Source organism: Macrobrachium nipponense, chromosome 32 (assembly GCF_015104395.2).
Source record: "Macrobrachium nipponense isolate FS-2020 chromosome 32, ASM1510439v2, whole genome shotgun sequence".
NCBI lineage: Eukaryota > Metazoa > Arthropoda > Malacostraca > Decapoda > Palaemonidae > Macrobrachium > Macrobrachium nipponense.
Window position 1 is genome coordinate 31,896,776 of NC_061094.1, and position 16,198 is coordinate 31,912,973.

The following is a 16,198-nucleotide window of genomic DNA, read 5'->3' on the forward strand; positions in this document are numbered from 1 at the left end:
TTTACGATTCCTTAGCAAGTACATTACCTCGTATCTTGTTTCACTTAAAGAATAAAAATCTAATAACAAATGTAAGTCATGGAATAGTTTGGGTTGTGAATCCAGTGTCTTGCTAGACACGAAAATCTGAAGGATGCCGGTATCACACTTGATCTATCGCGTAAAGAACGAAATTTGGAAGCAAGGGTGGAAGGGACCCACCCAGCGTATCCCCTGTGCCTAGTTCCACGAAAGACTTCAGGGCTAAAGAAAGTAAACTAATGTGACTCACACTGAATGCGGACTCTACAGCAACAAATAATATTCCCAACATGTACGGAAGTGACTTGTAAATATATCTGCACATACGAAAACTTAAGTTTTGTGTTGATATCCAGACGTGGCAAGGAGGAAAATCTGGGAAGAGCCTGAAGCAACAAAAGCAGCGGAGGAGGGAAGAGGAATATATCATTAACGAAACAAGGAACAAAATATGAAGGCTATACGAATGGTCGGAAATAACGAAGAACGACTATCTCATACAAACGGTGACAGAAGAAATAGATATAACGCCCAGTAAAGAGAATATGAATCCTAGCTGAATTGCCTGCACTGAGTTTAGGCAACTGAAGGTAGTAGTAAAAGTCGATAGAAAGTTGATTCATTTATTAATAAGGCATTTAGCAAAAACATTTTAATATGTTCTGGGCTTCAGAGAGGTACCCGGTGATGAAAAAACAAAATCTAAATAATGGGCGGTTAACTTACCGTCGAATTCAAAATTGACTTAAACTAGAATGGTAAACGTGGGCTTTGCACTCTAATAGGAATGCCTTGGACTGCGGCTTAGGCTGTCCTCGTACTAGAACAGAACCGGGGATTATAGATACTATCAGGGGATAACAATTTAAAGGGTACCAAAAGGGCGGACAGAGAAGGACATTTAACGAAAAAACAATAAGACAATGCAGGAAAGGACAATTCACTAAAAGTGCACACTATTTTTTTTCTAAATGTGAGAGGATTATTCATCACAATACAGCTTCCACAGGAAGTTCATGGAGCGTGGAAATGCACACTTCTTCACTCTGATATTCGCAGAAACCATATATGCTGAACGCCAAAAGGCGATCACTTCAGCATGAACATGAAAGGGAAAAGCCCCTAAGAGGCCAGTGAAGCTGACAGAAATGACGCAAGGTTTCTCCAACCTCAAGGTGGAATGTGTGACAAAAGCAGGAACGAAATAGGAACCGCTCAAATGGAAAGTACACTGCAGTAATCGGAAGTTTGAATCGATAATATGGTAATATTTCAAATGGGTAACAGATCCAGTGGCTGACAACACAGTTTTGGGTTCCTGTTTTCTTAATGGCCAAGCGTTTCTGGAAAGTGAATAAATTACGGTGTAGCTAATCAAAGGTAAAACGTGGTTTTGTAGGGTTTAAAAAAAAATAAAATGGAATAACACGATGGAGAAAAATGTTGGCTGGAAAAGTAGAATGAACTAAAATAAAGTGAAAGTATATAAAGCAAACAGTCATTGGACTATTATGAAAAGCGGAAAAGCGATGGTAAGAATAAGACATACAACACACACACACGCACAAACACACACACAGAATGTGCTGCAACGTGGAACAACGTGGGAAGAAAGACTGGGAAGCAAATGGTGATAAAAAACAATAAAACACAGAGAGAGAGAGAAGAAGAAAAGAGGAATGAGAGAGAGAGGAAGAGAGAGAGAGGAGAGAGAGAGAGAATATGCTGAAAATGGGAAAAAATAGACTTGGAAACAGAAGGGGATACCAAAATACAAAACCTGAGAGAGAGAGAGAGAGAGAGAGAGAGAGAGAGAGAGAGTGCTGTAAAGTGGAAAAAATGACTGGGAACCAAATGTCGATACAAAAAACATGAAAAATGCAGTTTTCAAATATAATCAATCGAGCACCAAATGTTAAAACAACAGAAATTCCAACAACAAAAACTCGAGTCAGAAAAGGAAGAGCCACACTGACCACATCCCAGACAGGTGTCGTGGAAACACACACGGGAAAGAAAATGATTTTACGGCTTCCTACCCTGCTGAAACCACTTCCCTCTGCCTTCACATAATCCTGTACTTTGCCCGACTATTCGTATTTTCGAGAAGTATTATGTATGTATGTATGTATGTTTAAAACCACACGGACACGTGACGTATATATGAAGATGGCTCTAACCTTTTCCCTCTCCATGGGACTGAACTTATGGAGGTGAGGCCAAACCACTAAGCCATGAATCTCTCTCTCTCTCTCTCTCTCTCTCTCTCTTCTCCTAATATATATATATATATAAATATATATTATATATATAATAATATTATATATATTAATTTAATATATATGTGTGTGTGTGTGTGTGTGTGTGTGTGTGTGTGTATCAGTGTATATATATAATGTATATACATGCATTACATATATATATATATATATATATATATATATATATATATATATACACAACACGCATACGTATATAAAAATTTATTACAAGCTTATGCAAAACGCCAGCATAGAGTACGAAGCAAAGGATATTGAGAGACTTCACCTATAAAGACATTTTCAAAAGGACTCATCTGCTTCAATTAGCCTTTAGGCGTTTGTGTGTGTATGTATGTGTATACATACGTACATATAAATATATATACACGTGTATGATGTGCGTATTATATGTGGCGCTAGTGAAACATATATTCCCTACTTTGAAGAGTTTCGAATATAAAAAAATGACCGCTGTGACCTTGAAGAACTAATTAGCAAAAAACCCATAGGAAATAAAACCTTATGATAAGTTTATAAAAGATCTGCTCCTTGGATATGGTAATTATTGGAATTTCAGAAATTGCCCATTCGTTGCATTTTTCATTATAAAGAGGAGGGCAATTAGTTTTATTGCGTGATAACCATTCTCTCTCTCTCTCTCTCTCTCTCTCTCTCTCTCTCTCTCTCTCTCTCTCTCTCTCTCTTGGAATTTCAGAAATTGCCCATTCGTTGCATTTTTCATTATAAAGAAGAGGGATATTAATTGTATTGCGTGATAATCATTCTCTCTCTCTCTCCCTCTCAAACACACACATATAAGAGCATAAAAATTCCTTTATGCTCCTTCAACAACGACATCCAGGAAAATGTTAAGGACTTGAGAATCACGACAACATTTCCAGCATTTATTCCGGTTCTCTTTAAATGAACAAACACAAACATAAATACCAGCAAATCGCCAGGAGGACAAATGGAACTGAAGCTGTGCCAAGCGTTTTCACAGCTGTCCTTAGAGCCCTTGTTTTGGTTGTGATAAATTTGATGAGCGAAAGGCCGGAAAATCACTGGAAGGTCCTTTGAAACATTACAAACACTCTGTAAGAATAGAATGTATATCAGGGACTTCTTTCATATTGTAAGAAGAACGACTGCAAATGAAATTTTCCAGTGACAATATCAACCATAATAATACTGAATCAACTCTAATTAGGAAGAATAGTCATGCTTTCAACTTGAAAGATTACCTTAATAAACTAGACTTGGTTGGGTAACTGTGTAACTGGACAGTTGACCACTTACGAGTTTCTCTTCTCTTTTTTTTTTTACTTTTTGTTGACACTTGCACGAAGAGAGATAGCTTGCTTTTTCCTGTGTTGTAAGTACCTTCAAAGATGTGTTTAAGAAAACACACGAAAGCGCCTGGTACAACTTCAGTTCTAACATCCTTCCTGCTGATCTGTTGACATTTTAGTCACGTGGGATCTGTGAACTCTCGACCAAACACACACACACACGCGCGCGCGCACACACACACACACACACACACACATATATATATATATATATATATATATATATATATATATATATATACATATACTTCCGTACGGTGGGACTTGAAAGTATAGGGTGCAAATTCTGAACATATTGATCTCAATAAACTAAGTGGCAACTGATGCACTGTCTTCACCTTATGTTGTTTCACTACAAAAAAAAACGGGATCTAATCTGTCAAAAAAAAAAAAAAAAAAAAAAAAAATAGATATGAATCATTAATGTCATATTAGTATTAATGACAATACTGTATAAGACAGATCGGTCTCATGTCATATTATGTATTTCTCGGACGAAACAATTTGAAAGTTCCAAAGTAATCTTTCACCGCCAAAGCTGGTCAATACGCAAGATTTTCTACCATTAAGTCAACTTAATTACGAAGCTTACAGGCATTATGGATTTGTTGTTTACGTAAAAATAGATTCTTCATAATTTGATTATTTCTGAATAAATTTGTTTACATTTGAAAGTATAACTGTCTCCAAATGTTGACACTCCGGGTAAAGCTCGCTAACTGTCAAGATAGATCACCCGAGGAAATGTAAATAAACTGTTAATTGCTTTATTACTTTTATGAAGAAAGGCGACTTATAACATTAATAGACTTCTAATTTACTAAGTTTCATTGCGAACCATCAGTATATGGTTCTTCAACTAAAAGTAATAACGAGTAACTAGACCAACAAAATATAATTTATTTTTATTTCACTGAGCTTCAAGAATAACGAGCGCTCCTAGTCCTACTATACTCTGTTTTTTTTTCATCTGTCCATCCGCCTGTGGTGTTTTTATATGGTAACACTGCGTCCCGGGCTTTAGATAGTTACATTCAGCTTACATTTAACAATAATAACAATATCCTATTTCGAATATTAACGGTGTAATTAGCATACAGTAAATTATTAAAACACTTTTCAGTTGCAAATGTACAACCAGATATCCTTTTATTTACCTAAAACTTACACATAGAGTAACTATCTAAAGCCCGGGACGCAGTGTTACCATACACAAACATCACAGGCGGGTGGACAGATGGAAAAAAACAGAGTATAGTTCAGCTCAAAATCAACTCAATTGTGAAGCAAACAATTCGTCCTATGACTCACTGCCTAACGGCCTCAGAGCCAAGGAATATTTCGTTTATAAAATATAAACAGTAAATTCGTTACTAATACCGATAAAATAAAATAAAAAAAGGAAAGAACAACTATATATTTAGAATTTAGTTTCTAGCTATAACTAAAATTAAAATAAGAATTCAATCAAGCGAGCAATCAGCCAGTCACGAATAGAGATGCATGACTGAGTCTGAGTGACTAGTAAAGTATGTGAAGTCTTCCCTAAGTTACACCATGAAGTTTGCCATCTAAGCATATTTAATTACGAGCTCCAGAGTTGTATTTACTTTCTATATTTTTTTTATTGTTTTACCAATCGAGGGGAAACTGATGTGGTGGGATTTGAGAAGGAAATAACACTCCGTCAATTATCATAATGGATAAAGTCGAAAGTTAGCAGTTTTCATTGCTTTGTTGAACAGGAAATTATACGGTTAGAGTCACACGGGTTACATGAAGACTTCTCGTGTTGCCAATGCTTGCTAGATTTTCGTTCGATGGGGGAACAAAAAATTCAAAATAAAACCACATAGTTTTGAAGTTGTATTTTCTAACTACTTGTTCTTGAACTCTCTGATCTAATGTTTGTTCCCAAAATAGTATGGAAGAGACTCCGAACTGGAAAACATTTCACTTTCTTCTAGGACCGGGATTCCATAGCTTCATTATCAAGCCCTGGCAACCTTCTACCTATAAGAAGTCGGACGCACTGTTGACCCTAAAGGTAGGTTGCCACGGTACAATAATGAAACTTTCAGATTCGTTGGCTGCGGCTACAGTAACTGTAGCATAACAAAGTATTTGAACAGCGAAAGTAACGAGGAGATAATGAAACTGTTTTGAAAATTTCGTAGGGGCATCCCAGATCCACTAATCTGTGGTTGCTGTGAATGTGGAGAGTTGAGTCCTGCTTGTGCAGATTTCCCATGCAAAAAAATACTTCATTTGACCCTAATTCAAACACCTTGTAACTTTAGAGACGACCTTTGTATACTTCATCATTCAAAGTAATTACAGAAAAGCATTTGGCAGCCACCAAACCATGTCTTCGGTTGTTAATTGGGTTTGCCCAGTCTTCTCTTGTATCCATCACTTTCTTTATCTGCTACGCATTTGCAATGGCGGAAACCTCTCCCTCAGTCGGGCCATCAGTTAAAATCTTCTCATCCGTAAAAATTAACAACCGGGAATCTTTTTCCCACACTGAGGCTCACATTCCCAGTGGTTCAAGTGGGGAACAGGTAGCGACTTCAACAATGACAGATGCTGATGGGAAAAAAGAACCTAATTTTGGGAGGTCTGAGCGCAAGGTGACACGGCAGTTTCAATTCTATCCGCAGTGCTGAACTCGAGCCATTTTACAATCTCTCAACTAGAGGAAGATATTAATGTCACTATCATTTTCCATCGAAAGAATTTTCTGGTGTGTTAGTTGAGTCAAGTAACAAGCCAAACTGGTCTCTGAGAGATGAAAACAGTGCTTGAAGGTTTAAAGGTTTCTTAAGGAATGAACTTGAAAACCCAATGGTAAATATCACTGACAGGTAAGAGACGTCTTTACTAAGTATCAAGTGTGGAGGATAAAGTAAAGGCAGATAAGGAAGCTTGGACTCGGATGAGTAAGGTCGACTGGACTGAAGGTTTTGGCTAAAACACATAAACGGAGCGTTATTATGCAAGAAGACTAGTTTATTACTGTTTCTACTACAAAGTACCGTAGTTCAACGAAACCTCTTTAATTACGTTTGTCCTTAGAGAATAAGGCGTCAGTAACCTAGATGTTTTCACGCCAGTTTTGGTAATCATACATCAATCAATCAATCCTTCCTTGGAGGATTTGGGCATGTAAGAGGGGGAGGCACCACAAGGAAACTACAAAAACTGGAAGGAAGAAAGCAATGCAACTGAGGCTGAAGGTAATCCCCAAGGAACATTTAACACCATTAACAAATTGTAGGAAGCAGAATCAAAGACTTAAAAATGAAGATATGAGAAATTTACGCAACATAACACTTTTTTTTTAATGACCCGTTGTCCACCTCATAAAGAATTCGAATGTGGAGTGATACGAATAATAGACGTTGTTATGCAATAATGGGAAAATGAAGTCATGAACTCCAGTTAGGAATTCAATAAATAACTGTGAGAAGGTCATATGCAATTATATTTATTTTTGTTACGAGATAAGTTTCCACCGCCTCAAATTTTCATCAGTTACTTCAACTAAAAACTGGGACAGCAACAAATTCTATTATTTTGTTTTCTATAAAATCAAACCGCAACTAAATAAATAAATAAAATAAATAAATATGACTAATCACTGATATTAACACATACGAAGCCACACAAAATCATCCGGCAAATACCACACTTCCATTTAAAGACTGGCCTTACTAGCCTCCGAAGGGAAACTAGGCGGCCGCGCACATACACAGACACACACGCACACCAGAATGTCTTCCCATGACAAGGAGGAGAAAACATTGGACGGAATCTCTCAAGGTTACCCTGACTCGGGATTTTCATGCATGAGAAACGCCGACGGCGGCCTCTACTGTTGCCACCGCAGCAAAATCCATTAGACGCCAGTAAACTACCCGACCACCAACATTCTCGGTGTATCTAAAAATGTAATATGTAAATCATTATTTCTTCTATTTATTCCCGTCATTATTTCGTTTCATAATTATTTCTTTCGAACGTCCTCTCTCATTTCCTAGTTGGTTTTATCTAACGCTGCAAGGTCCAATAACTGTTATTGCATATCCTTCCAGACAGACATCCTCATTTTGCGCTGTTCTGTCATTAGACGTTTCCTTCTTTCTCATTACTCCTCTCTCCTTCCCTACCTCCATTCCCGTTTCGTGTCGGGGAGAGGAATCATTTCATGTGCATGCTCGGTTATTCAACTGCTTCCTACTCGTATATAATACTAAGGATGAAACTCGGGTACGTTGACATAACAAAAGGACCGTAAACCGGGAAATCTCAGATACGGCTGCACGCACGACTCACGGAATTAGAAACCACCTGTAATCGGAGACCGCTGCACCTGTGCTCAACAAATTTCTCCTTTTACAACTAGAGCCTCACACAGCTGTCCAGCAGTCTATACATGTTATAAATTTTCTGTCTAGTTTCTTCAACTTTTCATTTCGTCATTCTTTCTTTAATTCTATTATTCATTATCTTAGTGATCACACAGCTCTGGACTTATAAGATTTTACTTGTATGAATATAAGAAGACGCCAATTAGTAGACATCAATAAAAATAATCCTTCGAAAAAAACCTACTTTGAAAAAAGGCGAAGTAAGGAAACAGGAAGCTGTAAACAAAGAATACAACATTTTTTATAGCACTTATCAAAGCTAATCATATATATAAAAGTAAATTATAGATAGCCATGATTTTTTGGATTGTCTGTACTTTTGGGCTGGCTGTAAACAGCCATTTAGAATACATACGTGAACTAACTGAATATTCTAAATGCATAGACTTTAAAAAATAATAAAACTGCTTTATCTTATCTCCATGACGGTACTGACCATCTCTAATTCGCTTAACCCATTGTTTTATCCATATAGGAAAAACATCGGGAGTTCCCTTATTAATGTAAATTTAAACAAGAAAGAAGCTCACTTCAATGGTGGGTCACTCTGTAGCACTAGATTATGTCAGTAGAAGCTGGGATGAAGAAACGAATAAGAGCTCATGGATTTCTGATTAATTGACAGATTGGGGTCATAGCACTAATCCTAACAACACGTTCCCATCGGGAGAACAATGAAAGCAGATGAAAGCAGATAAAGCGGATCTTTGAAAGAGATTTTCCTCGGCTCTGTTCTACAACAAACGACTCGGCCACCCAACCTTCTGACAGACTTATTGCGCGGTGAAATCAATCTGCGTCCTAATTTTTCCTCGTCAAAGGCTCAGCAAACTAAACGCGGTTTACGAACCCTCCCTCATAAACATGTCATTCCTTGCCTGTATCTAGCGCATATATAAATATCTATTTCACAAACTTTTTACGACAGTAATCAAGTATTTGGCTATGGCAGTAGCCAAACTATGCTACATACCAGTTTTAATTGTCTGATGGACCTTACACCTACATCCATTTAGAGGATTAAAGTAGAAGACAGCCAAATATACAGTGCACTGCATTCATACTTTTAACATTCAAAATAACGCACAGTAACGCATGGCTTCCTTCCTGACCCTTCTTCAGGAGCCACAATGCGTCAATCAGCACCGCAACAACACCTTTGCATGACGTCTATTCCACGAGAATCATATACAACTGTAATCATAGAGCCTGGCGTGGTGGGGGGGGCGGTGGGCTTTCCCTCATCAATGTTTCGTGATTGCCCGCGGACACGAACTCTGACCCGTTAGCTGACACTCCCCTGAGACGCTTTTTCTTTTTCTTTTACTTGGAGATACAAGTCGTGTCCAAGCTGCACCATCATGCTCTCTCTCTCTCTCTTTCTCTCTCTCTCTCTCTCTCTCTCTCTCAATGGAATGAAATGGAATATAGAGTTTAGGCCAAAGGCCAAGCACTGGTACCTACAAGGTCATTCAGCGCTGGAATGGAAAATGAGAGTAGGTAGGTTTGAAAGGTGTAACAAGAGGAAATCCTAGCAGTTGCACTGTGAAATAATTGTTAGGAGAGGGTGGATAGAAAGATGGAAGAAAGATAATGCGAAAGGAGGCACAATAAAAGGAATTAAAGGGTTCTATCTCTCTCTCTCTCTCTCTCTCTCTCTCTCTCTCTCTCCATCTGACGACACCAAAAGTCACCTCACAGATGAGCCAAGATCGTCTTCTTTTTGCTCTACCAGGCGATTCTGTTCGCGCCACTTCCTGCATGCAGCAGCTATAGATGTCTACTTCGTCACTGATTAGGGGAGAGGGAAGTGACTCAATCGATCCCCGAGGCGCATTCAGACACATATCAGGGAATGTGAATGACCCTCTAAAGCTCAGATTACCCAAAACCCAGAGGATGCGGCATTTTCAAAATCATATCATTCGAACGCATCTAAAAGCTATTGGACTTTATTCCCTTGAGGACTCGATAGAAATATGGGGTTCTTTGTGGATTCATGTACCATCACATTTCCTATCTTCGCCCACATCATTTAATGTACATAATCAAGGCAACCTTCAAATGTCGATAGTATCCGCAGTTGGTTACTCAACAAGAAAATAAGGTAAACAAACAGGGGGCATCGATCCAATACAATGGGTTAGAGCAGCTGCAACGGCTTCACTGTAAAGGCTGACTGATTGGTTCACGATGCGCCAAGAAATATTAACAAAATGGAGCAGGTGATTATCAAGAGACGGAAATGATGTTTAAAACTCAGAACTACGCAACAAATGAAAACTCTGTTCAGCAATAAATAAAAACCTTTAAAGTATTATCTCTCTCTCTCTCTCTCTCTCTCTCTCTCTCTCTCTCTCTCTCTCTCTCTCTCTCTAAGACCACTGACTAGAAGGAATTGCGGTTCACTGGTTACATTTTTTTTTAGCCTTAAAGGAAACGGCATCTTTAGATATGTAGACAATTTTTTAAAAGAGCCAACGTTCCAACAGAGGAAGTGCGTCTCATTATACATATAGTCATTTTCTAAGCCTCTTTTTGTTTATGGAGATTTCAAGTAATTTTTCGTCATTTGAACACATTTTTTTTTTAGTGTTATGAAAATATTAAAAAAGATCTCATGGCAAACAAAAATCCCCAAGGGGTTGTCACTCGAGACAAGTTTCTTGCAGCATCTTCTAGCAGTCTGCAACCAAACTTTCCACCACTTTGGCAGCCTTTACGTTGCATACGCTCGAGCCAGCGGAAAGACTACCTTAAAACACACGTGTCCTGTCCTGTCAACTTTGCCTCCCTTACAAAAACGTAAAAATAAAACACACACACACACACTCGCCACCTAGTGCAACAACTGAGGACGGATATGTGTTACAAGATGCCAAAAAACAAATCATTCAATGCCAGTGCCTGTAAGTCCATAAAGTAAACAAAAGTTGGATCTACGCATGCGCACCAAGGTCGGTAGGTGGGACGAGAGTCTAAACCCTAAGGAATGGGGTGGCACAAACTGCGTGGGATTTTCTTTGATGCGCCAAACCAAAACAAGCTTCAAAAGCGCTCACGCTAACCGGCACTTTTTTACGCTGGGGGTTTAATAACGGAAAAGGAATTTTCCTGCTTCTGGCTTTTTTCAAAGCTTTATACGCCCATGTATTCACAGCTCAGTGATAGAGCGTTTTTAACTTCCTCCTTTGCTATTTACTTTACTACAAGCTGTTGTTGACTTTACACACAATGAACAGAAAATGACATCAAGTCAGTATCATGAAATTAGGTTTATTTCTTGTGTTCTCTGTGCATATAGTAATTTCAAACAATGTTTCGTAGGTTTTTTTTATAAACGTGAGAAAATACTACTTCTTACAAGGTACATTTACTTCGAGGTTATTTAAAAAAAATAATGTAACAGGAAAACCAAATTAGGTAATGAGGAACATGATGAGTAATTTGAACTTGTTTTCGCTTTTCCTGTCTGGTTTTTCGTTTATGTTATTAATGTAACAACTGTAAATAGAATTACACTACAAATTGTTTCGGCGATGAGTCATCTCTGAATCTCATGAGAGGTTACATAAAGATATTGTCGTAATGTGTTGCTTTCTAAATTTACACGCACTTTTTTCGTGATGACTTGCAACAGCCAAGACCTGCCTGTATGTGCAATTAACCTCTTGGAACTGCCCACATGTACTTGAAACTGCCTTGGCTATCTAAATGTAATAAGAATTTTTAACAAATGCGAGTTACAACATACAGGTCCCTGTAAGTACTAATCACAATCCAGAAGTACCTGAGAAAGTTATATATATATATATATATATATATATATATATATATATATATATATATATATATATATAATATGAACAGTCTGCCGTTACCTCTAACTACCTGTAACAACAAGTAATTGTTTATATCCACCGGGATTCCCTGAAATTTGCATATAACATCCTAACTATTGGCAGGTAAGTCTAATACTACTTCGTTCGTGATGGAGCACCACTCTTTCTTCTCTGTTTCCCCGTTTTCTTTCTTAACACCACCAAGCCTGGGCTATATACGGGCAGGGTTCTGTCCGTCCCAAGAGAAAATCAATAAAACCGCTCCTCCGAAGTCCCTGGCCCTTCTCACTTCGACTTATACTTTCTTTGAGGCCTACTGTTTCTGACCCATTGGCTTATAAAGCCTACAAGACGAAATTAAGCTTACGCACAAAGGTATTGGAAAACCTGGTCCAAGCGCTGCGGCAACCTTGACTGATATACTTTTACTTATATAGTATCTGACAGACTGACATATCTCTAGAACTCTGAACTAATAAGACACGCTCTTCAGCTTCTGGATGTGGGAAAACGTTTATCATTTTTTCTCCTTTTCTGGAAAAATAAATCTAACCCAAAATATTCGAATCAGATTCTTTGTGAACTCACCGTCATTCTAGATGAGGTTACGCCATCCATGGTGTCTTCTCCAGCGCCACCACCATCTTCACCCATTCCTGAAAGTGATGAAAATAATAATAATAATAATAAACTGGTGTAGTAAGTTTTTAAAAATGTGTGGCGAAATATAAATAAAAAATAAGCCCGATGCTGAAATACACAATATATATATATATATATATATATATATATATATATATATATATATATTATATATTAAACTGAATCACAAAAGTTTGGAACGTGATAAATCCATAAATAAAGGTTTAAGCCACGAAGAAAAAAATAAACTACGGAGTTTCTGCAAGATCTTTACTCAGCAGTTTATCTGGTGAGTAAAGGACGTCAATGTCGAAAGATCTTGCAGAACTCCGTAGTTTATTTTTTTCTTCGTGGCTTATACCTTTATATATATATATATACATATCTATATATATAATATATATATATATATATGTATATATATATATATATGTGTGTGTGTGTGTGTGTGTGTGCGCGCATGTGTTTGTGTGTGTTAAATAAATTCTTCTGTTAAACCAGGATACGTCTCAAGTATAAAAGGCCCATTAAAACACTGGTTTAAAGCTAAGCACTATATTTCGGTGGACTGACTCCCACCCTTATCAAGTAGTGAATGACAGAAGTTACATTGGAGATATATATAGTGGGAGATATGCCCTTAGTTGTTGCCTTAAGGATGATATTGCCTTTATGGTCAGAGTCCCAGGCTCCATTGGAGAGGTTGATCCTTTTATATCGTTGTTTTATCAGTGAAGACTATCATCTGACATTTGTATCGACAGCTGCTTTTGTATAAAATTCGGGATGAGTTCCAATCCATGGTATGGTTCGTGTTATTTATATGATGGAAAATTGCCGAACTATGTTGTCCACATCTAACTGAGCAGTTGAGTTAATCTTTCTGAGAGAGACTTTCCTGTGAATTATCACAATTCTTACAGATGATTTTATAGACTCCTACGTCTTTAGAAACTGGTTTCTGATGAACGTTAATTAAGGATTTCCCCAATGTATTCGGATAAGTGAAGACGAAAGGGTTAGCGTGGTCTAAAGTCTGTGTGATCTCCGATCTCTCGTAATTTATCCACATGAGGGATTATGATTTTGTTTGTGAATTTTCCCTTTTCTTTGTTTTCTGTGGGTTCGTTTGTACAAAATGCTCTTTGTTTCATGTATGGCTTTTTCTATTATGTGTTTGGGGTATTTTAACAAGATAAGCTGATTTCTGATTGTTTCAAGTTCCTTGTTAAGAAAATCTGGGGAACAAATTCTCAGGGCTCTAAGAATTAAGTTACTTGCTATGCCGAGTTTAACTGATATGTCATGATAACTGAAAAAAATGTATGTATGAAAGTGAGACTGTCGCTTTCCTGAAGACAGTAAATTTGTAGCTGTTATTAGTCCTGAGGTTTAAGACATCTAAAAAGGGGATTTGGTTATTGTTTTCCCATTCTACTTTCAATTTTATGCACGGGACCAAGGAATTTTATTTTGTAAAAAGACATCAAAATCGCCCCACTCGCTTTTCCAGTATGTTAAGATGCCGTCTACATAACAAAGCCAAATCATATCTACAGGTTTGATAATGCTTATAATGACTGCTTCGAAATACTCCATACATAAGTTTGCTAACACAGGACTGAGCGGACTCTCCACACTGCAACAGAATTTTTGACGGTAAAAGTTATCACCAAAGGAAAAGATGTTATTAGTGACGCAGAAATCTACAAGTTACATCATTTTATTCAATTCTATGGGGAAGTGGTCAGCAAAAAGATCAAGTTTATTTTTGAAGAACGTTAATACATCTTTTATAGGTACTTTTGTGAAAGGGGAGTTTACGTACATGTATATTTATATGTGTGTGTCTGTGTGTGTGTGAATACATGTGAATTATTATCTTTAATGTTGTCATAAGCAAACACAATTGAAAAATTTATAAAACGAAGAGTAGGAGTTCAGCGTATATCGTTTAAGACAGACAAAATAAATAAAGTTACTACCCTACTGATTTTACTACATCGCACAACCAATGCCTCAATTTGTCAGGTCAATATGAGAGACACTATTGCTCCGCGTTCAATAATTATATGATTACTTATTGTTAACCTTTCTCAAGAATAACTGTAAATCCCCAAAAACTCCCCTCAGCACAAAAGCAGAAGAATGGAGTGTTTGATCCTAAAGAATGCCTCTTAAAAAAAAAAAATTCATGCACTGAAGGACAGTCACTTCCTAATGAATACCTGTTTAAAGACGCATAAAAAGCGCACTGAGTTTTTATGCCACTGAAGGACAACCAGCTTCCCACTACCTGCCCTGGAGACATTTCGCCTTATGCAATAGGCCCTGCAAATAGCAGTCTTGGAGTGAAGCGAAAAGTCAGATGTGTTGACTGTAATTGTAATTGTGAGACGACGTCGTTTAATCACTATGCGCTGAAATTGTAGTTAATAGACGTCACGAGGACGAGCAGTTTATTTTTAGAATTGGAGGCATCGGAGAAGCAAAGGTTTAAGAGAGAGAGAGAGAGAGAGAGAGAGAAGAGAGAGAGAGAGAGAGAGAATTTACACATTCGGCAAAATGTCAGCAACAAATGATATGCTATCATCATTACCGACCTGTAGGCCTTATCAACGACGTATACAACTTGAAACCAAAGCATGAGAGAGAGAGAGAGAGAGAGAGAGAGAGAGAGAAGAGAGAGGATTCCATACAAAGACCAAGTGAACTTCTACATATATATCACATTTCCCAAGGTAGCAACAACGATAGTATCGATAAATTAAGACGGAGGCCTTTGGTTAAAAGAAAAAAAAAAAAGGAGGAGGGGGGCGGGGGAGGAGAAAAAAAACAATCTCCAAAGTTGAGGGGCGTTGTTACGTGACTCCGTGAGAGGGTAGGAACTGAATGTCATGGCGAACACAATCAACACAGCCCCGATTTTTCTCTTCCGCTGAAACAAATGGCTGAATCGCTATCGCCAACTAACTTCTGAAGTTCACGATAACGGCACTGTGATCATGCCTCCACGGACAGAACACAGTTGCCCAACAAAAATACTGAGAGAGCGTCTGCATCAATATAAGTAATTCGTGAATATCAAGAATAAATATTAACGTAATTATGAATGGTAAGAAAAACCAAGGCACTGGTCAATGCAGTCCAAACTGCATTTATTTTCATCTTAGGTTTTTCTTCAAATAAAGAAGTATTGACTCTTACGGTTTCAGGGTCCCTTGATAATTCGGGTAAAATTTCGTAGAGGCCGAACTAAAATATATATACAATATAGATAGTGTAATTTCGCTGTTTCTTAAAGAAAACAAATCATGAAAGTCTACTTCCCTTTGTCACAAGACTTTCCTTGACCAACTGGAAAATTAAAATCTGCAAACAAATACAATGATTATAAGACAAACACATTTAAAAGGCATTTTAACGATAATCATACTGAAATAACTTCCATATAAATTTGTAGTTGATAATTAGTAATTTACATTAGAAACCAAATTACAGACGAAACAACACTTTTTTATTAAAACTTAGCGATAATAATTTTTGACAAAAGTATGTCGAGGACTAATGATGAAAAAACAAAGTAATAGGAGAGAGAGAGAGAGAGAGAGAGAGAGAGAGAGAGAGAGAGAGAGAGAGAGAGAGAG

General features: G+C 37.5%; 1 protein-coding gene across 6 annotated transcripts in view; it reads right to left on the reverse strand.

Annotated features, from left to right (window-relative positions):
* Nucleotides 1–16,198, reverse strand: part of LOC135207317 (rab11 family-interacting protein 3-like) — a 413,008-nt gene that overhangs the window by 224,740 nt on the left and 172,070 nt on the right. For all 6 annotated transcript variants that reach the window (XM_064239009.1, XM_064239008.1, XM_064239007.1 and 3 more), the window contains exon 3: nt 12,498–12,565. In XM_064239009.1, the coding sequence (XP_064095079.1) occupies nt 12,498–12,565 (68 nt within the window). The remainder of the gene's footprint in view (nt 1–12,497; nt 12,566–16,198) is intronic.